This window comes from Protomyctophum parallelum (genome assembly GCF_964188405.1).
Source record: "Protomyctophum parallelum genome assembly, chromosome: 14".
Classification (NCBI taxonomy): domain Eukaryota; kingdom Metazoa; phylum Chordata; class Actinopteri; order Myctophiformes; family Myctophidae; genus Protomyctophum; species Protomyctophum parallelum.
This window is the reverse complement of record NC_139709.1, coordinates 7,543,643-7,560,130: the sequence shown is the minus strand read 5'-3', so window position 1 is coordinate 7,560,130 and position 16,488 is coordinate 7,543,643. Positions and strand designations below refer to the sequence as shown.

General features: G+C 44.8%; 1 protein-coding gene across 1 annotated transcript in view; it reads right to left on the bottom strand.

Moving 5' to 3' along the window:
* The window catches only part of ptprsb (protein tyrosine phosphatase receptor type Sb), a 139,295-nt gene extending 123,010 nt beyond the window's left edge, over positions 1-16,285 (bottom strand). Inside the window, exons 1-2 of the mRNA XM_083782502.1 lie at positions 16,202-16,285; positions 9,122-9,263 (exon numbers count right to left, since the gene is read on the bottom strand). Of these exons, the coding sequence (XP_083638628.1) occupies positions 9,122-9,191 (70 nt within the window). The 5' untranslated portion in view covers positions 9,192-9,263; positions 16,202-16,285. The remainder of the gene's footprint in view (positions 1-9,121; positions 9,264-16,201) is intronic.
* Positions 16,286-16,488: the final 203 nt, after the last annotated feature.

Below are 16,488 nucleotides of genomic sequence, written 5' to 3'. Positions count from 1 at the left end.
CACCCCGTGTGTGTGTGTGTGTGTGTGTGTGTGGGTGCATGCGTACGTGTGTGCGATGGTAGCAGATGGACAGGAGGCTATATTCCCCAGGCTACCAGCCTTGTGCTGACCGCTCGGCTCCGCCAAGTCCCCCCCCCCCCCCCCCCCCCCCCCCCCCATGCTTATGCATCTCTCCCCCGGCCATCATCTCTACTCCCAACCCTTCCACTACAATTTACGCATTCAGACAACAAGCTTCATCTAACTCCATATTGTTTAATGTATGGAATGCATGTGCTAATAAATACAAGAACCACATCCGTGTGAAGTGAGGGGCCATTCGGGCACTCACTTTTATCCTCAATATGTACTGCTGATTGTACTCTATGTATACTCTGCATGTATGCTAGGTAGGATCATATCGTTTAGAGGGAAATGAGCCGAAAATCAAGCTTGTTTTTGGTCTAAAAAGAATAATCCGAAGCAACCGTTCTAAAATCTGCGTCCCCATATAGACAGGAGAAGTATAACATTGGACACAAGTGATCATCGTAATCGACGTTAGTCGATGTTAAACTATAGTCAGAGATTTAAATGAACATCAAAATTATATTATAATTATGTCTTAGTAGCACATACATTCCATAGGGCTGCATCACACAAGGACAAAATTACATCACCAAATTTGCGACTTTGGGAGTTGTCCCTATTGAGTGAAACAACAACTATTTCAAATAATAAAATAAAACGTTTAAGGCATTTTTAATTTTCAATGTCAGTTATAGGGGGCAATTATAATTCTTATTAGCCAGGTTGCTTAAAACAGAAAGATAAGTCTGTTCTAGGGACATGGTGTCTTCTGCCAAAGCCAGTTATAATCCCCTCCCTGCTCTGTTGTTGTTGCTGTTGGTTTTTCCTCTAGTTGGTCCATGTTGAAATGAAGCCATGATGCACCATGTTGTCACGTTGCCATGTTCCTGGGCACCGGGCCCAGGTCCTCACATGTCCCACAGCCACCTCGCCATACACACTGACTCTCTGCCCTGAGGGGGGGGCTTGTAGATCTGCTGTTTTAGATCCAGTATAGAACTAAAAGGAAAAGTCAATTTGTACTTTGGCTGCAAAAAATCACACCCGTGTGAAGTGAGGGGTGTTCTGTTCTCACTGAGGTATGATGTTCACAGATAAACAGACAGCTAACAGTTGGCTCGAAGAGACGGTCGGAGGCAGTGTAACGTTTGAAGGGTTTTTTACTTCTCCAAAAGCAATCAAGCCAAAATTGTAAAACTGAAACATAAAGAAAGCACTAATTAAATGCCTATTTATATAATCCAATGAAATAATAAACAACATGAAAAACATACAATGTCTACAAGCATTAAGTGTATTTCACTGTAACTCATGTTTTAAGTGACATGAAATGACTGTACTGTAGGCTATAATGTAAATGGCTTGTAGATAAATGTAAATAGTTTTAACCCATTTTTTATAACACATTACTGAAATATGAATTGGAGTTGTGAACTAATTATGAATTATGAACTGAACCAAGAAATTACAGCATGAGGAATAGCTGTATCATAAAATCATGAATTGCTGTAACCATATATGAAATCACAAAAAGTCAGAAAGGCTCACAAATGCTGAATAAAGCTAATGAAATTGACCAAGCAGCGATATCGTCACTGTATATCAAATCAATGCACTGAAACTACTACTACTAGCATTAGCTTAGCAACAACCTACCCAAACAAACCCAACTTGCAAAGAATAAATTAAGATAAACCAAAAGGCTACAAAATCGCCAAACATGTCAGAAAAGGTTGCAATCATGTTACTTACAGACGATTCTTTCAAGACATGAACACAAAGTTAGGTTAGGAATAGAGCAGCAGTTGCAAAGACCGCAGGGTCTGACGTTTAGCTTCAGAATGGACAGTTTGCATTGAAATACACATTTAACCAACGTCCACCAGAGGGCACAAAAACGCAAAAAATAGAGGCACAGTTCTGAACGGAACATGACACTCCCCGTCTGGTATTGTTATAAATACCACTAACTAAACAATAAAATCAAGTGAAACAATTCTATTCTTATCTCAAAGATTGGGGAGATCACTTTGGGTCCAGTCCCTTGGCTGTCATAAGGAGAACTATCTCAGAGACAGGCCGCAGAAAAGTCTTAGCTGACCCCGATTTTGTGACTTTGAGTTCGATCTTCCTGACTTTTCCATCCGTGTCAGGAAATGTCTTTGCGACCAGGGCTAGGGGCCAGTCGTTCCGCTGCACCTGGTTGTCCTTCATCAGGACCAGGTCACCTTCTTGAATGTTAGGCCGGTCGTCCTGCCACTTGCTGCGGCTTTGGAGCGTTGAAAGGTACTCCCGCCTCCATCTGCTCCAGAAGACGTTGGCGAGGTGTTGTACCTGTTTCCACTGTGGTCTGATGATGATGATGCGACCATGAGCGTGTTCTTTTGTCCGCCGCTGTGTAGAGTGAAGCCGCTGTGTAGAGCGAGGCTGCTGTGTAGAGCGAGGCTGCTGTGTAGAGCGAAGCTGCTGTGTAGAGCGAAGCTGCTGTGTAGAGCGAGGCTGCTGTGTAGAGCGAGGCTGCTGTGTAGAGCGAGGCTGCTGTGTAGAGCGAGGCTGCTGTGTAGAGCGAGGCTGCTGTGTAGAGCGAGGCTGCTGTGTAGAGCGAGGCTGCTGTGTAGAGCGAAGCCGCTGTGTAGAGCGAGGCTGCTGTGTAGAGCGAGGCTGCTGTGTAAAGCGAGGCTGCTGTGTAGAGCGAAGCTGCTGTGTAGAGCGAGGCTGCTGTGTAGAACGAGGCTGCTGTGTAGAGCGAGGCTGCTGTGTAGAGCGAAGCTGCTGTGTAGAGCGAGGCTGCTGTGTAGAGCGAGGCTGCTGTGTAGAGCGAGGCTGCTGTGTAGAGCGAGGCTGCTGTGTAGAGCGAGGCTGCTGTGTAGAGCGAGGCTGCTGTGTAGAGCGAGGCTGCTGTGTAGAGCGAAGCTGCTGTGTAGAGCGAGGCCGCTGTGTAGAGCGAGGCCGCTGTGTAGAGCGAGGCTGCTGTGGGGTCACTGCCGCCGACATCTGCCACGTTGCACCGTCGTCCATAAACACCTCTTTGTCCATTGACTGTAGGAACAGTCTGTCTTCGATGGAGAGACCCACTTTCTCGTCATCCTTGGTTCTCTCGAAGACGGTGCAGCCTAGACTGTGATCATCGACAACAGACGGGAAAGAAGAGATGCGAGAAGCAGTGTGGGTCTGTGTTTTGGTACTGAACTTTTCCTTGACATGGAGCTGATTTGGGCATGGAGTGAAGAGAGATGGGCGTCCATTTTCTAACACATTAGTGCGGAATGAAGAAACTGCTGCCGATCTGTGGGCTGAGCCCAAACAGACGTCGCCTACAACAACCCACCCCAGGTCTAATCTTTGGGCGTAGGGGGCATTGTGAGGGCCGTTGCGTAGCTCTCGCACTTTGTGCACCTGAAGGACATCACGCCCCAGAAGGAGGAGAATCTGGGCTTCTGGATCCAGGTGTGGGATTCTGTGTGCAATCGATTTTAAGTGAGAGTGATGTTGCGCTGCCTCTGGAGTTGGAATCTCAGAACGGTCGTCCGGCATGTGATTACACTCAATGAGTGTGGGAAGCTTCACACTCACCTCTCCATCCAAGGATTCCACAGTGAACCCTGTAGCTCTTCTCCCGGATGTCTCCGTGATTCCAGAGCATGTGCGAAGAGTGTATGGAGAGTCTGACCCAGTGAGTTCAAAGAGATCAAAGAATTCTGACCTGGCCATTGACCTATTGCTCTGGTCATCCAGAATAACGTACGCCTTCGCTGCTTTGTCTGGGTGAGCTTTTGGGTAAACCTTTACCAGGCAAATCTTGGAACATGACCTGGGGCTCTGGCCTCCGCTGCAAACTTCGGTGCATTTTGAGGTGACTGACAGCTGACTTGACTCACCTTCATCCTCCCCGCCATGCTCTGCAGTGGCGGCTGTGCTCCAAGGGGGTGGCCCAGGATGAAGTGCTGCCACATGTCTGTCGCTGTCGCATTCCATGCATTTCACCTCTGCTTTGCAGTCTTTAGCCAGGTGTGTAGTAGAGGCACAACACTTAAAGCAGACACCATTCTCCTTCAAATACTTGGTACGGTCTCCATGTGCCATGTTTCGGAAACTCCTACATTTCTTCAGAGGGTGGGGCTTCTTGTGTATGGGGCATTGTCTATTTATGTCTCCGGGTGCTGCTTCACCCAGTGGCCGAGGAGCAGAGTCGTTTGTAGCAACTTCTGTCTTGTGAATGGACACATGACCATTTACATTTCCTGATGATTTCACTGCTTCTGGCCTTGATGAACCTGTAGAGCTGCTTGGACCTGCAGAGGCACTTGAGAGGGTGAAACTAGGGTCGTTTCTTCTGCGTGCCTCGCTGCAGACAAAGTTAGTGAAATATGCAAATGGAGGAAATTGGACACGGTGCATCTCCTTATACTGTGAGCCTTGGCTCATCCACTTGTCCTGAAGATTGTAGGGCAATTTCTCAACGATGGGTTGGATGCCCCTGGCAGAGTCCAGAACTGCAAGTCCTGTCAGGTAGCCATCCCTTTTGGCAGAATTCAGCTCCATCAGTAAATCTCCCAGTTCCCTGAGCTTCTGAGGATCCTTTTGATTGATTTTAGGCATCTTCTCCAACCTATCAAAGAGGGCCCTTTCAATGACTTCAGATGCGCCATAACACTCTTCAAGACGATCCCAGGCCATTTCGAGTCCAGCTGCAGCGTCGTTGACATGCACAGCACGGATCCTCATGACTTGTTCAGAAGATTGGTTTCCCAGCCATTTAGTTAAAAGATCAAGCTCCTCACTCGCTGTCAAGTTCAGTCCTCCTGTGGCGTTCGTGAATGAGGACTTCCACGCCCAAAAGTTATCTGGGCGATCATTGAACTTGATGAGCCCTGTGTTCACAAGCTCACGACGTACCAAGTACCTTGCCATGTCACTCATTCCAGACCTATCCACTGGTGCGGTAGGGAAGTCATGTGAATTAGGAGGTGGGGTCCGAGCAGCAGATGGATGATTTTGAGTGTATATGAAACCTCTAGACTGCTGTACATCCTTGGGTGTGTGATATGTGTGATGTGAGGCGCGAGGACCAGGTAAGGTGGGCGTTGCAAACGAGGGACGGCCTGCATGCCGCCCCACATCTGGGTGGGTGTTGCTCGCGGTTGCCTGTTGGTGAACTGCGGGTGTTGGCGCGCTCAGCCGCTGTGCCGCACCATCACCATGGCTGTTGCCGTCCCGTTCAGCTCTGGAGTCGTCATGCTGTCTCCGTCTGTTTGGAGATGTGGAGTCTACAATGGGATTAATGAAAGCTAGTGATGGTGTATAAGGTTGGAGCTGCGGGGGTTCCTCCTCACCAGGAGACTGAGGATGTTCTGTGTGACTGGGAGGTTGCTGAGAGTGACGCTGGACATATGCTTGCGTACGTTCTATGGCAATTTGCGTTGTGTCCTCCATGTCTCTCTTGCTGCCTTCTACACTTTCAGAATCCACTAACGCCTCTAGAACCTCAGCCTCTGCTTCAGCTGCTGCAGCGTCTCGTTCCAACTGTAATGAAGATAACTCAGCAGCTATACGAGCCTCTTTCATTGTCATTTCAGCTCCTAGAACCTTCAAATCCTTCTCTCTCTGAGAGAAGGCAACACGCACTTTGGCAGCCTCAGCCTTAGCTCGTGCCTTGGCGGCTGCTGCACTGGCAGTGGAAGATTTGCTTCCTTTGGAAGAGGAGCGCTTACTAGCCTGGGAAGGTGTGCGTTCCTTGACTGCGTCTCCTGCAGTCGACATGGTGAATGTCTCTCGGGGGAGGTTGTTAGACGGTGTAGGTCAGAGTGATGCTGTAGTATCCTGTTTGTCTTTGTAGTCGTGCCCGCCGGGAAGACGTCTTTTTACTGTTCTGTTCTCACTGAGGTATGATGTTCACAGATAAACAGACAGCTAACAGTTGGCTCGAAGAGACGGTCGGAGGCAGTGTAACGTTTGAAGGGTTTTTTACTTCTCCAAAAGCAATCAAGCCAAAATTGTAAAACTGAAACATAAAGAAAGCACTAATTAAATGCCTATTTATATAATCCAATGAAATAATAAACAACATGAAAAACATACAATGTCTACAAGCATTAAGTGTATTTCACTGTAACTCATGTTTTAAGTGACATGAAATGACTGTACTGTAGGCTATAATGTAAATGGCTTGTAGATAAATGTAAATAGTTTTAACCCATTTTTTATAACACATTACTGAAATATGAATTGGAGTTGTGAACTAATTATGAATTATGAACTGAACCAAGAAATTACAGCATGAGGAATAGCTGTATCATAAAATCATGAATTGCTGTAACCATATATGAAATCACAAAAAGTCAGAAAGGCTCACAAATGCTGAATAAAGCTAATGAAATTGACCAAGCAGCGATATCGTCACTGTATATCAAATCAATGCACTGAAACTACTACTACTAGCATTAGCTTAGCAACAACCTACCCAAACAAACCCAACTTGCAAAGAATAAATTAAGATAAACCAAAAGGCTACAAAATCGCCAAACATGTCAGAAAAGGTTGCAATCATGTTACTTACAGACGATTCTTTCAAGACATGAACACAAAGTTAGGTTAGGAATAGAGCAGCAGTTGCAAAGACCGCAGGGTCTGACGTTTAGCTTCAGAATGGACAGTTTGCATTGAAATACACATTTAACCAACGTCCACCAGAGGGCACAAAAACGCAAAAAATAGAGGCACAGTTCTGAACGGAACATGACAAGGGGCGCTCTTATCATTATACATCATCATACATCATCTCATGATCATATGTGATTGGTTAGCCGATTTGCTCGTCTATATGACGTACATTTTTCCCTTCATTGCCAATGGCAAATATGAGACGTGTGGGGACAAAAGCTGTATAAAATCAGATCTTGTAGATCAGCCATTTTCCGCATGCAACCAAGCGTAAAATCAGACATTACGACACCGCCAAGGTCAAACAATTCTATTTTGGAAACTTAATCCACTGTAAATTTAGTCGACTAAAATCGTATGGCATTTAGTCGAATAAAACTAGACTAAAACAAACTTTTGCTGACAAAATCAACACTGATACAAGGTTTCTTTCTGACGATAATACAACGACCCATCCCTGCCACCCTTCACACTGCCGTGCTGCCAGGCAGAGGGCCAGCCGCTCCCCCAGGGGGTGGTGCCCGCAGGGCGGGCAGAGTGCCAGCTGGTGCCCCAGGGGGCGCCCGCAGGGCGGGCACGAATGTGTGCGTGGCAGCACTGACTCCCAGCACTTTAGCTACATTAGATTAGATTAGTTTAGCAAAAGGAGAGAGAGAGAGAGAGAGAGAGAGAGAGAGAGAGAGCGACGGCCTAAATTAGATCAACACCTCCACTGTGAGCAGAGAGCACAGCGGGGCGTGCGGAAGAGGACGAGAGAACACGGACTGCTGCTGCGTGGAGGAGACGTGTACTCACATTTTTACCTTCTTATCCCATTCTGACCTGAGATCAGATTCTAAAAATGTCTATTACATCCTGACAGTTTCATTATTAACCCATTCTGACCTGAGATCAGATTCTAAAAGTGTCTTCGATTTTTCAAAAATAGCAGACCTACAAGCTCGTATCGCGCCACTCGGTGGCGCGATATGAGCTTGTAGATCTGCTATTTTTCAATAGCTAAAGCATAACATGATGCCAACACCAAAATGGGTGCCCGGTCAGAATGGGTTAATATCACGTTTGGACCTGAGAGGTCTTCTAAATCCTAGTATCAGGTATAGTATAGTAGCCAGACAACTATTCCCAACCGAATGCTATTTTAAATAGAGTCTGGAACTACACCTCCGGAAATCACATTTGCGTTCACGAAAATTATATTTGAAAATATCTTTACAATTTTCGTGAACGCAAATGCCAGCTTCTCTAATCAGATTTTCGGGAGCTTATAGTTCCAGACTCAGACTATAGTCATTGGTCCGACAAAACGACAACCTACCTCAAACCCTAACCTAACCATAACCGCAAGCACGGGAGCAGCATGTTCGAGCGGTTCCTGCATGTCGGACTAATGCTCGGCGGAAGCATACAGTACTTGAGTAGATGCACTTAGTTACTTCCCACCACTGGTTGAGAGCGATGCAGCGTTGACCCCCTTCCCCCCCTACATGTCTCAGAGCGAGGGTCTATAAAAAGAAACAGCTGGGTGTGGCACAGCACCCGCCTTGTCACATCCACGGGTAACAGCTCTGGGAGCGGTATAGGCCAGGTGTGTGGGCGCGTGTGTGTGTGTGTGTAAATGGTAAATGGTACATTTATATGTATAGCGTCTTTATCCAAGTCGCTTTACATAGATTGTGCATTACATTCACCCATTCACCCATTCACCCACACACACACACACACACACACACACACACACACACACACCTTTACATAGATTGCGCATTGCATTCACCCATTCACACACCTTTACATAGATTGTGCATTACATTCACACACTCACACACAGTGTGTGTGAGAGAGTGTGAGAGAGGTTAGGTTCAGAAGTGTGTGGGAGGTTGGATGAAGACACAGCCTGATGTCAGACTAGATATAGAGCCCATTTCCAAGGGAGAAGGGATTAGATTGTCCCACTAACCAATCACTACAGAGCAACAGACTCCGGTCCCAAAAAAATGTGTGTTAGTTCTGGCCGTTGATCAATCAATCAATCAATCAATCAATCAATCAAATAAACATTTAAGTTTCCTCAGTCAGCTCCTACACAGCAGACACAGCTAAAAGACCTACAAAAAGCACACCTGTGTGAACTGAGCGGTGCAACTAGACCGCGACCAGGGTGCCGGTCCGGTTCCGGCAAGCCGCCCTGTGACCGAAGCGGTCGAGAAATGACCGAGTTACCGTGTGGGTGTCCCCGGAAAAACATCCAGAACCCGTCCAGGGCACGTACTGTACTGTACTGTACTCTGTGCCCACATAGCTGCGTATTGGAGTGGAGGCACCGCTAAAGATTACATGTTCAGTCTGACTCGAGGCAGCGTCTTTCTCATCCAGCCATGTCTCGTCTTACCTCGGATGATGGCCAGCTTGGCGGTCACGGCGACCTCCCCCTCGCTGTTGCGCGCCACGCACTCGTACATGTTCTCGTCGCGGGGCGCCCGGAGGGGCTGGATCCTCAGCACGGCTCCCGCACCCCCGTCATACTCCACGGTCTGCATGCGCAGGAAACGGACGCAAGGAAGGAAGGAAGGAGGAAGGGAGGGAAGGAGGGCCACAAGAAAGGAGACAATTAGACGTGAAGGAGGTCCGATGAGGCTTATAGCAGTGGTTCCCAACGTGGGGTCTAGGGACCCCTAGGGGTCCTCGAGGGAGTTCCAGAGGGTCCCCAGCTAAATGGATAGTTAGGAACCCTTATGGGTCTGTAACTCAGAGTGTACAAATGGAAGCAAATGGACCCCTAAAGGTCCATTTGGTTCCATTTGTACACTCTCAGAGTAAAATTTACTTTGATTTTACAATATACTATTGGGGTCCCAGAGATAGAGCGCGTGTATGTATGCGCACGCACACACACACACACAAGGACGAGTCTGGGCCGAACGTGGCCTCAAGGCGGCACCGCCGGCATTATCGCACAGTCTGGAACCTGGGGAGCTCTGGCCCAGATCCACTAACGCTGCCGTTTGCTTTACACTTGGACATTATAAGGACTTAAAAGCAGCGATTTTCAACCTTTTACCATTTCAGTATAAAGGCCAAGACACACAAAATAGATACATGTGTTTACCTTTGCTGCTATAACAGCTGTGAAATGGTCTGCTGGTTTACACGATATATAACAGGTGGCAGTACAGTATATTGAGCAACATGCCCGCAGGTGATGGCTACTCAGTGTGTGTAGGTGTGCATGGACAGCACATTCCTTACTAGAATTGAAAGAATCTGCCGGCCGGGGTATTTTTTTCGTTGTGTTGACTTTTTGACACTTTGGACTTTCAATCCATTTTCAATGGACTTCAATCCACTTTCAATGGAAGTTCATCGTCTGTCAGCCAGTGCCCTTTTGAAATGACACGTGCGTTGACAAAAAGAAATGAACAGACGTTTTGAAGTTACAACCTTTAAGCCCTTATCCTATTAGTTTTGTTGTTGTTGTTGTAATGCTTTTATATATATATATTGGCATTTGTGAAGAATATCCTCTGGAGAGAGAAGAGGTGTCCAGAGTACTGGACCATGGCCATGCATAGGTACTGTTCTGTCCGGTACCAGTACTGTCCGGTACCAGTACTGTCCGGTACCAGTACTGTCCGGTACCAGTACTGTCCGGTACCAGTACTGTCCGGTACCAGTACTGTCCGGTACCAGTACTGTCCGGTACCAGTGACACTACACGGTTTGATTTGGCATATTACCAGATGATTTGATACTGATCATTTGCATTGAAAAATGATACGATACGATACGATACGAAGTCAATGTTGCCGTTTTAATTTCGATATACTTTTGATTCTTGAAATTAAAATTGATCTTTTGATGCAGTTACTATATCATTACACCCCTAGAGTCCGGGGACCCCCAGGGGTCCTTGAGGGCGTTCCAGGGGGTCCCCAGCTAAATTATAGTTTGGACCCTTAAGGGTCTGTAACTCAGATAGTGTACAATACACAATACACGAGTACAAATTAGCATTGATTTTTACAATATAAATTGGTGGTCCCAGAGATAGAAATGCCATTAACTGGGGGTCCGTAGACTAATGAGTTAATTGAAATTAAACAGGTTGAGAATCACTGCTAGAGCCGTAAGAATCTTCTCTCACGGGGGTCCCTGGCATATATTTCAAATTGGTGTCCACCGGCTAATTAGTGGTAATTTGGGGGTCCTTGACATGACACATTTTGGGAACCACTGCTTTACGTGTGTCGTGTCCAGAGCAAGGGGCACACTGTCAATACAGGACAACTTACACCATTCACATTTTACATTTATTCTGAAATATGTAGGTTTTTTTTTTTATATAAAAGACAAATTAATCCTGCTCCAAATTTGGAGTCAAAGGTCTTATAGCTGATTTCCCATGGGTGAGGTCACGGGACACATTTTTATGGGAGACGAGTAAATACAAAACCCATTCATGTTTTGTCTCCTACCTTTTGTTCATCAAGAATATTTCAAAACATTTCTTTCCAAAGCGAAATATTTCATGAATTAGAGACAAATGCAATGATTTCTTTCAAAAATAATTTCACAAATACACACAAATTCCATTAATTAGGAAACAAATCGTTTAAATTAAGAAGTAGTGGAAAATAGCTGATCTACATGTTCACAATGTGGCACGAAGTGTCCCGTCCGTTCACTAGTTTGGGCCCAGGGGCAAAACGTCATCACATTTCTATTTTTGGGTCTCGAGCTAAAAGGGTTGGGAACCACTGTCATGGAATGACTAACGTGACTGACCCATTTAGAGATTTTGAAGTTGATTATCTTTGCCCGTGAAGCTCTCAGAAGGATCCCCTTCTATGACTTTTCCTAAATATTCGATTCAAATCATCTCCGTTTTGTTTTGTAAAAATGATTTTAGGCATACTTACTTTTTGAATAGTTAAAATGGCCAGTCTCCAAGCTCACAACGTGTCAATGTAGATTGGCTAGTTGAACTATTAAATTTTTTTTTTCTAAATAGTAAAAAAAAGGCAAAGAAGTTTAGGGATAAGGGGGTTTAGCGGTGACGAAAGTGGAGCCCATGGGGCTCTATTTTGTATAAGGCTGGTATTCCCCTCTTATTGCAAAGTCACCTTCATAGACCAATGAATGCAACCCGTAAGCAATGAACTAAATGTACTGACACAAGTTGGACTTGAAAAATAAATGTGAAAACTAGTGAAATTGTGACCCCGACGCTAACCCTAAGTCTGTTCCGCCAGGCATACAGGCGCTTGCTTCCTCCGTGCGCTTGCTTCCTCCGTGCGCTTGCTTCCTCCGTGCCGGAGAATAATCACAGCCAGCCGGCCCACGCAGGACCCGGCGTTTTAATGAGACAGAAGTACTGTAGGCACCTTTCCAGCAGCAGGATCTTTACTGAGATAGAAGTTTAGCCCAGTGGCACCTTTCCGGGACCAGGTTCTTGGTACCTTTCCAGCACCAGGTTATTGGTATAGATTTCCAGCACCAGGTTCTTTGGTACCATTCCAGCACCAGGTTATTGGCACCTTTCCAGCACCAGGTTATTGGCAGCTTTCCAGCACCAGGTTATTGGCACACAAACACATGAGGCCAGTGGTTTTGTCGTGATGCTCTGCTTCAGGTTAGAACAATAGGATTCACATTACGTTGTTGGCAGAGCTCCTCTCTTTACTATGATATTATGCTTATTTTCATAACATTATATGTTATGAAAGCATGTACTGTATATAGTATGTACTATATAGGACAGTGGTTCTCAAAGTGGGGTTCAGGGACCGCTTTGGGGGTGCTCGAGGGGGGTTCCAGGGGGTCCCCATGCTAAATGATTGTTGTCAGGGAACCAATGATTTGCCATGCATCTCCTTGCAACCAAATAATTATCCCCAACGGCAGTTGCAAGGAGTTGCGACTAGATGCAATGGTGTGGTTTGGGCCTTACATGTGTGCAACGCTAGCTGTTTCATCAGAAAAAGAAGAATGAACCAATGAAACCAAAAGGACCCATATACTGTAGGTCTGCAATGCAGAGAGTGTACAAATGGAACCAAATGGACCCTTACAGATCTGTAACTCAGAGAGTGTACAAATGGAACCAAATTGGGTTCTGTACACTTTACACTGAGTTAAGAAGGGGTCGGTAGACTTTGACGCGAATCAAACCGGTGATATTTGAGAACCAATTTCAATTTTGTGCTTTTGTGCTTAAAATGTCCGTTTTGTGAATTAATTTATTGGCATTTGACAGTACTGCAGAGATATACGTATAAAGCTGAAAGTGAGCTGTATTAGAGTATGTTAGCTTATTTTTTTGTTTGTGTGGACTGTGGACCCAGACAAGCAGATGTATTTGAGTATATTAGCTTATTATTTTGTTTGTGTGGGCCCAGACAAGCAGATGCATTTGAGTACATTAGCTTATTATTTTGTTTGTGTGGACCCAGACAACACAAGCAGATGGCAGGCGTCTTCAGGCTTCAGGAGTCAGGAGTCAGGTCCAGTGAGGGCCTGTCTGCTTCTGGAGGCAAGCATCTTAATCAATACAATAGAATACACCATCTGTTCGGCTCAATGCTAATCAATGCATGCACTGATCGGTTCAATGGTAATCAATACACACACTGATCGGTTCAATGGTAATCAAAACATCATCCGATCAGTTCAATGCTAATCAATGCATCACTGATCAGCTCAATGGTAATCAATGCATCACTGATCAGCTCAATGCTAATCGATACATCACTGATCAGCTCAATGTGGCCGTAAGGATGCAGAGCAGGATATGGTCAAAATATGGACAATATGCATTGATTTTGGAGTAGGACTGGGCAACATGGATTTATGATTATCGATGACAATCAATCCAACCCATCGATGATGTCACTGGTAGGGAGGTCTCTGAACTGTCCACAGCCCACCAATGAGACACAGAGTGAGTATAGACAGACATGGTGCCATCTTATAATGAATCATCATCATACCCGGAAGTTATGCGGGAACGCCTACTGAGTGGCAAAAAAACCTACTTTATGGCCTTGACAGCCCGCACATCCAAACCAGAAAAGTCCTATTTGATTGCATTAAACAACGTTAAACAACGTTAAACTCACCTTGCCACTCACTTACTGTATGCATAGTGCAATGCAGCCCCATTATACTTTTAAAAAGGTTCAAAAAATGCCACATAATAATGTCATAGCATTACCACAATGATTATCACAATACCAATGTCTTTGGCCAGAAATATCATGTTTGCCATATTGCCCAGGCCTATGTTGTTCAATGCAAAATATTTTAGCCATACATGCTGTATGGCTAAAATATTATTTATATATATATATATATATATATATATATATATATATATATATATATATATATATTATACTTGAATTATGTATGAGCAATGCAAATTAGTTCCCTATATTCTGAGTGCTGCAGATATAATATATGGCATAATGTATGCTGCTCTTGTCCTCATTGTATAATTCAAAGCATAGGCTACTGTATATGTGTTTTATAATTCAACAGTGACAGTGTTTACTGTGTGATAGATCATTATTTGCACAGTAATCTGCCGCCAACAGGATGAAGTCTGCACTGAATGATAAATTAATGTTTCCAATCACCGCTCACATCATAACAAGCATGATTATTCATTCTAGTAGCTAGTGAGCCAGTCTTGCGTGGCCAGACTGTTGCCTCTCAGACCAGTGGGTCTCAATGTCAGTGGGACTAATGGTTCCTTACAGGTGTGTAACTCTGAGTGTACAAATGAAACCAAATGTACCCGTAAGGGTTCACCGTTCTACACTGAATGGAACAGAGCCTTAATTAGGCTACCATTGGTAACTTGTGAAGGTGAGGAGGTAAGGAAGAGGCCAAATGGCTGCTGTGCATTAGAGCCTATTGATTCTGATGAGAAATCACTGCTCACATTAAAACCAGCACGATTATTCATTCTAGGGGTGAAACATTATTTTAATCCAACTAATCAATACATACTGTTTTTTATTCATACATTGCTGATCTACAAGCGATGCAATAAAACGTGCAGCTTTGATAGAAATACATGTTCTTCAGGAATGTATTTTTGCTGTTGAAATATATTCTGGATGAATGCTGGTGGAAATATATTTCTTCATAACGGCCATGTTGTAATTGAAAATATATTCCGGATACATTTTCAGACATTTCCTAGAGTTTAAGTGGCCAAAATATATGCAAACATATATTTTGGATGATTTATTGGATATAGTACTGGAGACACACATACTGTATGTGATATATTATTTTAAGTGGCCAAAACATACATCTGGGATATATTTTGACCACACAAATATATCTCTTTTTGATGGGCCCCTCCTGCAAAGACTGTACTTCATATTGTATGTTAAAAAATATATATATCAGAAATGTATTTTATTTTGTTGATATGATGTACTTTGGAGTCTGAGTAAATTGAGGTACTTTCTCCTACATAGCAGAATAATATGTTGTGGTATTTGTTGTTGATATGATATGCTGTATAGCAGTGGTTCTCAACCTTTTCGGGATCAGGGCCCACTTGAAAATATCAAAAGCATTGGTGGTCCACCCATATGGATGCCATGTTAGCGCGGTCCACCCATATGGCCGCTATGTTAACATGGTCCACCCATATTATGGCGATGTTAGCGCCATCCACCCTTATTACTGCCATGTTAGCGCTTTCCACCCATATGAATATTATATATATATATATATATATATATATTTGGGTACCAACTTGCAATATCCTCACACGGCCCACCAGTAGGGCCCCGACCCACAGGTTGAGACTCTATCAGTGCCTTACCCATTATATAACCTATTTGCCTTTTTTCTTTCTTTTTTTTTAACCATTTTGAAAAACATTAAAAAATTGTTAAACTAGCCGATTTAGATTGCCACATTGTGAGCTTGTAGATCGGCTATTTGAACTATTTAAAAATGTTTTAAAAAATAGTTTAAAAAAAATCACACCCGTGTGAAGTGAGTGCTGCAACTCCGTGTGGGGGTCCCCGGAAGTTCTAGACCCACAGGAACACACCCAGGGTGGCGGCCCGGTTCCGGCGAGCCGCCCCGCGTCCGAAATGGTTGAAATTACAGAGTTACCGTGTGGGGGTCTCCAGGGGGTCCCTCTACTGTACTGTAACACCCCAAATCATCATATATACAGTTAATATACGATGATTTGGAGTAACCACTCTACAGTTCACTGTAGTAGAAGAGGTGCAGGTTTACCCCGCAGCTACGTCGGCTCCGCCTACAGGAAATACGTAAGCTGCGACCATGAGACCCGTTTCTGAATTTGTCTATAGGAGTGGCTGCACCACTCAAAAAGGCAAAGAAGTTCAGGGAAAAGGGGTAAGGCCCATATGAAAGGTGTGTATTTGCAGTGAGGGGCAATGTAGGTGTGATTGTTGTGCATTGTGACAACCACCTCGATGCGCTGAGAGTTGACCTTCTTGCCCTTCTTGTTCCAGTTCACCACCGGCTTGGGGTCACCCACCGCCTGGCACACGAACGAAGCCACGCCCCCCGACACGCCGATCTGGTCCCCGGGAATCTTGGTGAACCTGGGAGGAGCTATATGAGAGAGATAGAGAGAGAGAGAGAGAGAGAGAGAGAGAGAGAGCGAGATAGAGAGATAGAGATAGAGAGAGAGAGATTAGCCTCGCATCCTTATTCTGGACCACTCATGATAGGCGAAAATTGACAAAATAGACA